This window comes from Enhydra lutris, unplaced genomic scaffold (assembly GCF_002288905.1).
Source record: "Enhydra lutris kenyoni isolate GAN:26980312 unplaced genomic scaffold, ASM228890v2 scaffoldscaffold17, whole genome shotgun sequence".
NCBI classification, from domain to species: Eukaryota; Metazoa; Chordata; class Mammalia; order Carnivora; family Mustelidae; genus Enhydra; species Enhydra lutris.
Genome location: NW_019154101.1, coordinates 9496700 through 9509551, shown reverse-complemented (window position 1 = coordinate 9509551; position 12852 = coordinate 9496700). Strand labels below are relative to the sequence as shown.

Genomic DNA, 12852 nt, shown 5'->3' with positions numbered 1-12852 from the left:
GTGTGTGTATGTGTGTAGGAAATGGGGATGCACTTGGCGTTCAGCTCTTAGCTTTCCTAGGCCAAGTACAGACAGCAGATTTTGACCTAATATTGAGGCTGAAGCTGAACTTTGTGTATAAAATTCATGATTCACTAATAACTTATTTATAATAATAATAATATATAATATAATAATTATTATATAATTATAATTATATAATTATATATTATATAATATATAATAATATAATATAATTATATAATATATAATATTATAATAATAACAACAACTAATAACTTTTTTTTTGCAATGTCTATTTTAATAAACATATTTATGCATGTTAAATAAGTTCTACTCTGAAAAACAGGCTCATCATTTCTAGGAATATGGGTTGAAATCTTAACACTTAAGACAAACATTTCCAAAAAAAAAAAAAAAAAAAGACAAACATTTCCTCTTCTCTAGAGAACAATGGAGAGCTATGTGGATAAGCGAATGGGAAGCACATATGGGCCGCCAGGAGGCAGAAAAATGACTGTATTTATTGACGATATTAACATGCCCGTGATTAATGAATGGGGAGATCAGGTATGACTACATTATCTCCTATAAATGGTATTTAATTGGTATTTTTAGGTATATTTGAAAGGTCTCAATAGCTTTCATCTTATGAAGCCGAGTCGCAATTCTCTCAGTTCTGGCTTCTCTGTTAAGAACTGACATTCTCCCTTCTTGAAATCCCTGTGTGTTTACAGCAATACTCCTTCCTGCCTTCAGGCTTCTCAATTTCGCCACTCTTTCTGCCTCCTCTTTTCCTTTCCCCAGGGTTTTCTCCTTGCTGTTACCTCTTACTCTATATACTCCCTCCGAGGAATACCCAACCTAGAAAACACTTTTTTTTTTTTTTTTAATTTTTAACTCTGTCACGTACATGTCTTACTCGTGATCATCTGTCAACCACAGAGTCATTCTCTATTGGAGACCGTCACTGATGCTTTCAGAATTCTGCATGTTCCTTGTGGGATTCCCAACACCTCCCTCTCACCTGCCCACTGCCTCATCAGTAATGTTTACCTAGAGCTTGCCAGGACCCATTCCATCTGGCCTTTTATCTGAATTCACCTCAGATACCTATAGGAAGTCAGGACTCCCAGATCCGTTCTCGCCCTGAGACTGTTCCTCAAACAGCTCTGCATGGCCCTTGAAATAGCAAGAAGAGAAACAGCCAGTGAGGGAGCCCTATAGAGCAGTGAGGGATGGGTGGAGAAAGAGTGACTTAGAAAGTGATCCAAAGTCACAAGATGAGCCTGGGAAGAACTGAACCTCTGAATTCAAAAGAGGAAAAATTCTCAGTGAGGAGGGAGCCTTAGCAGGGCTAGAGGCCACCGAAAAGATAAGAACATAAAACCAAAACCCAAAACACTTAGTAGTCCTGAACGCTCAAGAGTAAAACCATCCCACATTCTGATTTATAGTTTGAAGTGTTCAGTATTGATACTTGTAACTCTGACTACTGTTGTAACTGTACCAACTATTCCATTACTCATTAAGTTTCTTTGGAGATCCATTTCATCCATATGGTAAAGAGCACCCTGGACTCAATTCAGACGTTTAGCTTATGGTTTTGTTCATCATGAATGGTAGCACTGAAATCAAATGGCCTTGCAGGTGACCATCAACATTCACAAACACTTCACTGACAAGTGTTGAATACTTTCTTCTAATCTCAGGTGTACAATTTTGTAGGAGTTGTGGAGGAATATGATAGTGGAATGTGACCAAAGTATCACTGTATAAAATTTCAGATAACTAATGAGATTGTGCGGCAAATGATGGAAATGGAAGGAATGTATAGCTTGGATAAGCCTGGAGACTTCACTACTATTGTTGATGTGCAGATCATAGCGGCAATGATCCACCCTGGAGGCGGTCGAAATGATATTCCCCAGCGTTTAAAAAGGCACTTTACTGTGTTTAACTGCACATTGCCTTCCAACGCTTCAATAGACAAAATTTTTGGTATGGCTATTTCTCGTGTTTCTCTCTTTTTTTTTTTTTTTTTTTTTTTTTTTTACTGTATTACATAATGGACATAAGCCATGCAAAATCTTATTTAGGAGATAGAAAGGCTCTGTCTGTAGGAGGGATTCATTATCTGAAATGCAGAGCTAAACACCAGAAAAGAGAGACTAAATATTAAGAAGATTCATATTTATAGCCCATTCTAAAAATATTTAAAAGTTTGGCTTTAAGGTTTTAGTTTTCTTGACATGATCAACTGGAGAAATTTGGGCTAATAAATGACAGCGGATCTATCATGGATAAACAATATAATGTATCAAGTCAAAAGTAGCATTTTATGTAAGTTAATGAAATGAGATTTTTTAAAAAGATTTTATTTATTTATTTGACAGACAGAGATCACAAGTAGGCAGAGAGACAGGCAGAGAGAGAGGAGGAAGCAGGCTCCCTGCTGAGCAGAGAGCCTGATTCAGGGGCTCGATCCCAGGACCCTGGGATCATGACCTGAGCCAAAGGCAGAGGCTTTAACCCACTGAGCCACCCAGGTGCCCTGAAATGAGATTTTTTGACAACAAATTTAGGCTCATATAAACTGTTTCATCAAAAATTATGTAGATGAAGACATACAAGAGGAACTGACCCATGCATATATGCGCATTAATTGACATAGCAAGTACTAGAGATTAGGAAAAAAAGGAAAGGGCAGACTTTCAGTAAATAGTAATGGGATATGTAGTAATTCTAACGTGAAAATAATTGAAATTGAACCCCTACCTTACACCAGGCATATAATCAATACAGACGGATTAAAGACTTAAAAAGCATTTGGAAGAATGCCCAGGAATAAATCCCACTTGATCGTGGTGAATAATTCTTTTAAGGTACTGTGGGATTTGATTGGCTAGTATCTTATTGAGAGTTTTTACATCCATGTTCATCAGGTATAGTCTTCTTTTTAGTGGGGTATTTGTCTGGTTTTGGAATTAAGATAATGCTGGCCTCTGTAGAATAAGTTTGGAGGTTTTCCTTCTATTTCTATTTTTTGGGAACAGTTTGAGAATAGCCATCAACCCTTCTTTAAATGTCTGATAGAATTCTGCTGGGAAACCATCTGGCCTTGGACTTTTTGTTTGTTGGGAAATTTTTAATTACTGATACAATTTCTTCATTGGTTATGCAGCGGTTAAAATTTCTATTTCTGGGGCACCTGGGTGGCTCAGTGGGTTAAGCCTCTGCCTTCAGCTCAGGTCATGATCTCAGGATCCTGGGATCGAGCCCCGCATCGGGCTCTCTGCTCAGCAGGGAGCCTGCTTCCTCCTCTCTCTCTGCCTGCCTCTCTGCCTACTTGTGATCTCTCTCTGTCAAATAAATAAATAAAATCTTTAAAAAAAATTTTCTATTTCTTCTGGCTTCAGTTTTGGAGGTTTGCATGTTTCTAGGAATTTGTCCATTTCTTCCTGATTGCCTGGTTTCTTGGCATATAATTTTTCATAATATTGTCTTATAGTTCTGTGCTATTGGTTGTGATCTCTGCTCTTTCATTTGTGATTTTGTTTATTTGGGCCCTTTCTCTTTTTCTATTTGATAAATCTGGCTAGGGGTTTATCAATTTTATTAATTCTTTCAAGGAACCAACTCTTACTTTCATTGATCTGTTCTACTGTTTTTTAAAAATATAATTTATTTCTGCTCTAATCCTTATTATTTCCCTTCCTCTGCTAGCTTTAGGCTTCATTTGATGTTCCTTTTCTAGCTCCTTTAGGTATAAGTTTAGGTTGTGTATTTGAGACTTTTCTTGCTCCTTGAGGTAGGTCCGTGTGGCTATATACTTTCCCTTAGGACCACTTTTGCTGCATCCCAAAGGTTTTGGATTGTCATGTTCTCATTTTCATTTGCCTCCATGTAATTTTTTATTTCTTCTTTAATTTTGTGTTTGACTCATTCATTCTTTAGTAGCATGTTTTTTAGCCTCCATATATTTGTAGTCTTTCCTAATTTTTTCTTGTGGTTGACTTCAAGTTTCATGATATTATGGTCTGAGGATATGCATGATATGATTTCATTGTTTTTGTACTTGTTGAGGGCTGGTTTGTGACCCAATACATGATCTATTCTGGAGACTATGCCATATACATGCAAGAAGAATGTGTATTCTGCTGCTTTAGGATGAAATGTTCTGAATATATCTGTTTAGGACCATGTGGTCCAGTGTGTCACTCAACCATTGTTTCCTTGTTGAGTTTCTGCTTAGATCACCTGTCCATTGCAGTTAAGTGGGATGTTAAATTTCCCTATTATTAATGTATTATTACAATGAGTTTTTTTAATGTTATTAATTGGTTTATATATTTGGGCACTCCAAATTGGGGGCATAAGTATTTATAATTATTAGATATTTTTCTTTTAAAAAAATTTTTTTAAAGATTTTTTACATATTTGACAGAGATAGAGAGCACAAGCAGGCAGAGTGGCAGGCAGAGGGAGAGGGAGAAGCAGGCTCTCTGCTGAACAGGGAACCTGATCCCAGGAGCCTGAGATCATGACTTGAGCCAAAGGCAGATGTTGAACCCACTGAGCCACCCAGGGGCCCCTACAATTGTTAGATCCTTGCAGCACGGTGTGGTCAGTAGACAGTGTGTATGAGGGGTTTGTGCTGGTTTTCTGGGGGAGGCGCCTGCTTGCACTGATTCTCAGTCACAGTGCAGAGTCACCTACAGGGTACCAGGGTGAGAGCTTGGTATAAGCATCTCTGGCCTCCATGGAGGGGCACCGTGTTTCTGCCTGAAGTTGGTTAGTGCCTATTGGGATGGGTAGGGGACAGGGAATGGCATCGTCCCACTCTCTCATTCTGGAATGGGGAGTATGTGCCCACCACACCTCAGGAAGCCCTCCCAGAAAAATAATCACCTCTCTGGGGTCCCCAGATTCTGTCAGATCCCTGCCTTCACCCTGTCTGTGTCCCAGCTGTCTGCCTGCTAGGCAGCATAGTACTCCTGTGTTTTATCTCGGGCACCTCGCTGGTTTTCAAAACTTCTAATTTTAGGGACTCTCATTGCACAAACCCTTGCTGATCTTCTGGGGGAGGGTCTTACCATGCTATGGCTGGTGCTGGTTTGTCCCAGAAAAGCAGTCATGTGACCATGCAGTGGTTTGGGGTTTATGGTAAAATTCAGCAAAATGGTGGCACTGAGCCTTGCTGCCCTCCTCAGGCATCTCTGTTCCTGTGCTAACCAATAGAGCAGCATGTTGTCTCCAACCAAACTCACTTCCAAGAAGGGGAATTGTGCCTCCCCATGAGACCCCGGGGAGCCTCAGACTACACTGCACAGTCCCGGGCCTCTGCCCTCCTTCCCCACCAGACTACCACTAAGCCCACCATGCATGACCCCAGTGATGGTGCAGATGTCTAGAACTTCAGACTTTGAGCTTCAACGTTTATAAAGATTTATGATAGTCAGCCCCTCTCCTTTTCCCAGTCAGTGGTTTTGGGAAAGTGTTTTTATTGTGCAATCCTCTGCCTGCTGCGTCACTCTTTCTTTCTCTCTCTCTTTCTCTCTCACTCCTCTTTCTCTGATCAGGGCTCCCTCCCCTTTGCAACATCTACATTTCTTTCTCCTCATAGATAACCTTTCAGCAGTTCCTACAGTCTATGATGTGGACATTTTTCTACCTCTAGGTGTGCAGTTTGTTCTCTTAGTCCTCAGATCTATTTCTTGGGTGGTCAGAATGATTTGATAATTATCTAGCTGTGTTCGAGGGTTGAGGCAAGCTCAGGGTCCCCCTACTCCACCACCATCTTAACTCCTCCTCCAGGAAAGAACTTTTTTTTTTTTTTTTAATTTATTTGACAGAGATCACAAGTAGTAGGCAGAGAGGCAGGAAGAGAGAGAGGAGGAAGCAGGCTCCCCAGTGAGCAGAGAGCCAGATTCGGGGCTCTATCCCAGGACCCTGAGATCATGACCTGAGCTGAAGGCAGAGGCATAACCCACTGAGCCACCAAGGCGCCCCAGGAAAGAACTTTTTAAGTGAGACTTAGAAAGCATAAACCATAGGGAAGGAGATGACAAGCTTGACTAGATTAAAAATAAGATCTTTTGTTTGTCTAAAAAAGCAACATTAAAGACTGAAAAGACAAGCCCCAAAAGTGGAAGAAAAAAATTTCAACACATATAGTAAAACAAAAAAGTTAGTAATCTGAATACTTAAAGAAATCCTGGGACTCTATCAGAGTAAAGCAAACATCCTAACATAAAAACCAAACCAAAGCATAAAACCCAAGGTCACAAAACCAAGCATTTTAGAAGAGGAAAGCAAATGGCCAATAAACAAATGTAAAGATGATAAACATACTAATATTCAGGAAAATGCAAATTTAGAACACCAAGGAAATACCATTTTATACCCACTGGATTTGTAAAAATGAAAAATTCAGACAAAATCAGACATTGGTGAGAATGCACAGGAACTGAGACACTCATGCTGGTGTCTCATTGGGACAAGCACCGTGGATAATGACTGGACATAACTGCTGGTAAAGCAGAACGTGCGGACACCTGCGGCAGTTCCACTCCCAGGCATATACCTCTTTATCCTTTGTTTCCTTTATGATTTGCATATTCTGAGTTGCATTTAAGAAGTCCTTTCCTACCCAGAGGTCATGCAGATATTGGCCTGTATTTTCTTCCAGACATTATGGTTTTGCCTCCCATATTTAAACCCTTCAACCCTCTTTACTTGATTTTGGGTATGTGTACCAGAAGACATGCAAGCATATTTATAGAACAACGTTCATGATAGCAAAAACCGTGAAATAATCCAAATATTTATCGGCGGGGAAATTGTGTCAATAAATGACAGTGTAGGCACCCAGCTTAATGCTATGCAGCAGCAAACACGAATAGACACAGCTACAGGCTCCCACGTGGCTGCAGCCTGGGAGTATCTTGGGTAAAAGAAGCAAGTCAGAAAGGAATATGTGAGAGGATGTGCAATCAAATTTCAAAAGTTGAAGTTAAAGAAAAGGTTCAAGGTCAAAACCCTAAGTAGCAAAGCTACAAAGAAAAGCAAGTCACAGGTTCTCACCAGGTCAGAGTTGTGGCTGCCTGGGGAGGAAGAAGGGGTTGTGGACAGGGATGGACGAACGGGGGCTTCTGCAAGGTTGTGGGGGCAAGGTTGTGTTTCTCAATCTAGTAGACTCTATGTGAGTGTTTATTTGTTAAACTATTTTATACACGCTTCCGTGTGATTAATACTGAAAAGTAAAGATAGAAAGAAATGAGAAACTGAGGCTCAGAGATGTAAAATGACTGCCCCAGCATGGCAGAGGTGTGGCGCTAATCCTGTTTTTCGATTCCAGACACCAAGCTTCTTACAGAACACTTGGCCCACAGGAAGTCAGGGATCTAGAATATGGGGTTTCAGGGAGCAAAAGGGCCTTGTAGGCATCAGACACAACCAACCCTGGCTTTACAGGACAATTTGATGTTCCCTCAGGGCTACTCTTCTTTGTCCACGTGGATGACCCTAGTTTCTTTAGCTGGTCCTCCCTTCGTAAACCTTCTCTGTGTCCCTGAGCAGATACTCCTGTTTGCGTTCCTCTGAAAGTATCATGTTCAGAACTGAAGGCATCATTCGACATGCAGGCTCACCAGAGTGAAGTAAAATCTATTTTTGCAGTTTAAAACCCAAAACACTGAGAATTTAAAGACCATCTATAAATGTACAATCCAGTCTTTCGTGAGGGGGATTGTGTCCGATTGTCATGGTGCTGAGTGTTTCCTAGGGGCGTCACCAGCCTAGGCGAGTATCCCAAGGTGTGGGTCCTGATTCCAATTCTGTCAACAACCAATCCGTGTTGGTTGAACAATTTGCCTTCCCGGTCTTGATCTGGTCTCCGTATCTGTGATGCGAGCAAGAAGTCTCTAAATTATTTTCCAGCTCTTGTAGGCTTCAGGGCAAGTGTTTTGTAGGCACCAGACCCAGGCTGCCTGGTTTCAAACTTCAGACCCACCCACATACAAGCTGTGTGACCTTGGGCAAGTTACTAAACTCATATTAGAATGGGAATAATTTAATATCTTTCTGAGATCCTTTTCCATAGGATGTGGGGAAGATTAAGATTTCTGAGATCCTTTTCCGTAGGATGTGAGTTAATACATATAAAACGCTTACCGCTACACACGAAGCTTTGCTGGCCCCACTCCTGACCTCCAGTCTTAGCCGATTCCTTGAGACAAATTCTTAACCTCACCCAGCTTACTCAGTCTTATCATGATTTGTTCACCAGGATAAACATGCACCTTGTAATCTTTTCATAAGTGTGTGCCTTCAATCTTGTTTTCTTTTCCAGGAATTATTGGCTGTGGGTACTTTGATCCTTGCAGAAAGTTCAAACCTGAAGTGTGTGAGATGATTGCAGATTTAGTCTCAGCAGGCAGAGTGCTATGGCAGTGGACGAAGGTACAGAAGCGTTGTTGTCCGTAATAACAGAAAGTCAGCTGTTACTTGGTCCATTCTCACCTCATGGCTCATGAGCTTATCATCACATCATGGAGTAGTGGGGGTGGGTGGGGAAAAAACAAATTAGGTGCTCAAATAGATTTATGACACTTTTTCCTTCCAGGGAGCAAATATTCTCACTAGAAGTTGCTTTCCATATGTATGAGATATTACTATAAGATAAAGTAGAATTTTGCTAAAATGAGAACACTGCTTTTCCACTTGTTACTCTGATTTGTATGTCAGACACTCATGTGTTTACTGGTTGACTGAATGCATGAATTTCTGGATGTTCTTAGCTACCTGAGACTTAAAGTCTAACTCGTGTGAGTCTCTGAGATGGAGTGGGAATTGGATGGAAATATATTTCACAAAAAAGAATATATATATATGTATATATGTAATTTAAGATTTATTTATTTACCTTAGAGAGTAGGGGGAGGGATAGAGGGAGAGGGAGAGAGAGTCTCAAGCATAGTCCACTCTAAGTGTGGAGCCCAACTCTAGGCTCGATCTCACGACCCTGAGATCATGACCTGAGTCAGATGCTTAACCAACTGCGCCACTCAGGTGCCCCTAGTCTAGATTTTAATATACAGGTCAGTCTCCTAAGTAAACTCAGCAAACCTGTAGCTGTCACCAGATGGCTTAAAGCAGACTCATGAAAAAGCAATTAAGCGTAGGTCTGTGACATCTCAGACCTATGCTTAGAACGAAGTTGAGGTATTTGCTAAAAAACGTTCATTAGACCAATTACACATTTCTGGGAGGAAGCTTATGTCCTGGGAAAACCTGGAGGGTGCCAACCTCTCAGATTCCTGGGGGAATTCTAGGTAAGAGAATTACCAGAAGAGGAATTGGGTGTTTCTTATGAAATGCTCAGTCCACACAGTACCCTACAGTGGCCAGTTCCTTGCAGGGCCTTCTCCTTGCCAACACAGGGTCTTTGCACGTGCAGTTCTGCCTCTCGTAAGGAAACTTCAAAATGAATGGCAGGGGCTGAGTGTCTGAGATAATTTTCTGTGGTAAGACCCATCTGTTTTCCCAGGGGGCTATTGTTCACAGTAAGATTATATACATATTTTCCTGAAAAGCTTTGGCCTTCTGGGTGTCTTTCCATCAAAGGTTCTTTTGTTATACAAGTGTTTACTGGCTCCTTTCTCATCTTTCTTTACCTCTTTAACCTGTATGGCACAAGCTTTCATTCCACTGCTCTCATCAAGGTTACCAGAGACCTCAGTCTTGCCAAATAAATCCGAAGGGTGATTTCTTCCTTTCACTTGACCCTTTAGCAGTATTTGACATAAATTATCCTCTTGACACCTTCTTCACTTGGCTTCCAAGGGACCTCATGCTCTTGGTTTCCTTTCTACTTGACAAGTTACCTTTATAAAGTTCCTCCTCTCCTTCCCTTCCCCTAGATACTGGAGTGTGCCCGATCTCGACTCTAGAACCTCTCCCTTGTACACATTCTTCACCCAGATGGTTTCTCCAGCTTCAAGGCCTTAAACACCATCTCCGTGCTGATGACTTCAAAATCAGTGTCCAGTCCAGGCCTCTCTGCTTGGCTCCATACTGGTTTCTAACTGCTTAGTAGACATTGCCGTTTAGATGTCCAATAACCATCTTAAAGTTAACGTGTCTCCACAGAATCCAGCTGAGCTTCAGTATGACCTTGCCTCAGACTTTGGCATCTTTTTGGTTAATAGCAACAACACTGATCCTCCTCCACAGACTAGGAAACTGCTGCCATCCTTGATTTGTCTCCCTCGCCCCTCTACTTCCAGTTCTTCAGCAAGTCTCCGTTACCATGCTTTCAGAATACAGTCCCAAACTGAGCACTCTGCCATCTCAGAGTGACCCCCCTCGCTCCGATAGATGCTTCAATCACCTGCCCTCTGGACCATGCAGCGACTTGCTTTCTTCTTGCCCTCCTAGAGCATGTTCTTTACATAATGCTTTTTAAAAAAGTAAATCAGAGGCGCCTGATCCGGGGGTCCTGGGATCAAGCCCCATGTCAGGCTCCCTGCTCAGCGGGGAGTCTGCTTCTCTCCCTCTGCCTGCTGCTCCCCCCTGCTCTTGCTATCTCTCTCTCTCTCTCTCTCTCTCTGTCAAATAAATAAATAAAATCTAAAAAAAAAAAAATTTTTTTTTTAAGTAAATCAGAGATCATCACCTCTTCTTGAAACCACCAGGAGGCTCCCAGTTACACTTGGAGTGAAACCCAGATACATCTTACTCTTGCCCGTGAAACTCATCCCGAGCTGGTCCCTGCTCGCCCCTTCCACCTTCTGCTCCAGCTCCTCTGCCCTCTTGCTGTTCCTTCAACACCCCACATTTTTTGTGCCTCTGGGCCATCATACTTTGAGTCATTCTCGTCCTTCTTATTTTCAGAGGGGCTTTCTCAAGATAGGCTCTAAAGTAACTGTCCATGGTCCCCAATGGTCATTATCTGTCTCCTGACCATACTTTTATTTTTTCTGACCATGACTTTTATCATTATTTTTTGTCAACTTGTTTGTTTACCAATATATTTGCTTCTTATTTCTTTTTTTTTTTAAGATTTTTTTTTTTTAATTTATTTGACAGACAGAGATCACAAGTAGGCAGAGAGGCAGGCAGAGAGAGAGAGGTGGAGGCAGGCTCCCTGCGGAGCAGAGAGCCCGATGCGGGGCTCGATCCCAGGACCCTGGGATCATGACCTGAGCCGAAGGCAGGGGCTTAACCCACTGAGCCACCCAGGTGCCCCTGCTTCTTATTTCTTTATTGTCAGGCTCCCCCACTAGAATGGAAGCTCCCTGATGGTAGCAGATTGAGCTGCTAGTTACCATGCTATATTTTTGGTTACCATGGTATCTTCTTAAGGACAGCAGGAAGTACTTGAAAATAGACACTGAATAATGAATAGATCTTTCTCCCCTCCCTACCCCCAAATAAGCAGCAAGCAGCCTTTTTTGTATCTTTTCTTCAAACCTCTCATCCTTCCAAAGCACTTTTAACCTTGTATACCATTTCATCCTTATATTATTGGACACAGCCTTATCTTTTTAAGATTTATTTATTCATTTGAGAGAAAGACAGAGAAAGAGAGTGGGGGGACAGAGGAAGACATGGGGCTGGATCCCATGACCTTGAGATCATGACCTGAGATGAAATCAAGGATTGGATACTCAACCAACTGAGCCCACTCAGGCACCCCTACTTTAAAAAGCTTTAAAGGAAAAGCCCAGGTGAGAAAAGAAAGGAATTGAAAAAAATTAAAGTGAAAGAAGCAGGTTAACAGGTGAGAGGAGGGAAAAAAAGGAATTTATTCAATTCTCTTTAATGATTGCCTCAATGGCTGTCATCCCAGCGGCGGTCCTTCATAGCAAAGAAATAAGCAATATTCACACAGACTGAGCCCTTTATTTCCGCATATTTGTAATATAATCTTACACTTTGGTGAGTAGAATGAGTATTTTATCTGGGAATGGAACTGAGCAAAGAGGGAAATTGAAGGATAATTGCTAAAATAACACTTGTCTTCATTCTGTCTTCCCTGGCTACCTGCTGTTTTAACTGACACAGGGAATTAGCCTATAATGATTCTGCTATAAGCTCAATGGGGTACATTTTCAATGTAGAAAGGGCATATTCCATGAATAGGTCCTAAAAAAAAATTTTTTTTTTGCTTTCCCGAATTAATCATGTGGAGAGTTTACTTTGAATCTCCAGAATTATTGTTTGCACACTCAAAATGATGCTCGTGGTATCAATTACAATCTTTACACATGGCCAGCAGTGCTTCCCACACCTAGTAAACCTCAAGTTTATCCCTTGATTAGTATCTCTCCACCCAAGAATGTGTCATTGGTATAGCTTTGCCTGTTTGGATTCAAAACCCAGAAAAGCTACCTGGTTATTATAGCTGCATTTCACAGTTGCCTGCCAAGTTACTGTGAATAGACAGATAAGTGAAAGAATGCTGACTGAGTTTGGATCTCCACAATGAAATGTAGACTATGATATATTGACAGAAATCCAAATATACTAAAGACCTTATAGCAATCTATGGAAATGATCATTATTGACTTTAGAAGTGAAATTTCATTGTTCTTAACTGTGTGGCAGCAAGCTCACACCCAGTTTTGTGTTATGATATATTTCCACATACACACTAATATGGTTAACAGTGATTAGGAATGGTCATTCCCACAACTCACATAGTTTTTTTTTTTTTTTAATTTGACAGAGAGAGAGAGAGATCACAAGTAGGCAGAGGGGCAGGCAGAGAGAGAGGGGGAAGCAGAGAGAGAGGGGGAAGCAGGCTCCCTGCTGAGCAGAGAGCCCCATGTGGGGCTTGATCCCACA

At 41.3% G+C, this 12852-nt stretch overlaps 1 protein-coding gene across 1 annotated transcript in view; it reads left to right on the top strand.

Moving 5' to 3' along the window:
* The window catches only part of LOC111147554 (dynein axonemal heavy chain 8), a 333965-nt gene that overhangs the window by 179278 nt on the left and 141835 nt on the right, over positions 1 to 12852 (top strand). Inside the window, exons 55-57 of the mRNA XM_022503648.1 lie at positions 448 to 570; positions 1788 to 2001; positions 8354 to 8463. Of these exons, the coding sequence (XP_022359356.1) occupies positions 448 to 570; positions 1788 to 2001; positions 8354 to 8463 (447 nt within the window). The remainder of the gene's footprint in view (positions 1 to 447; positions 571 to 1787; positions 2002 to 8353; positions 8464 to 12852) is intronic.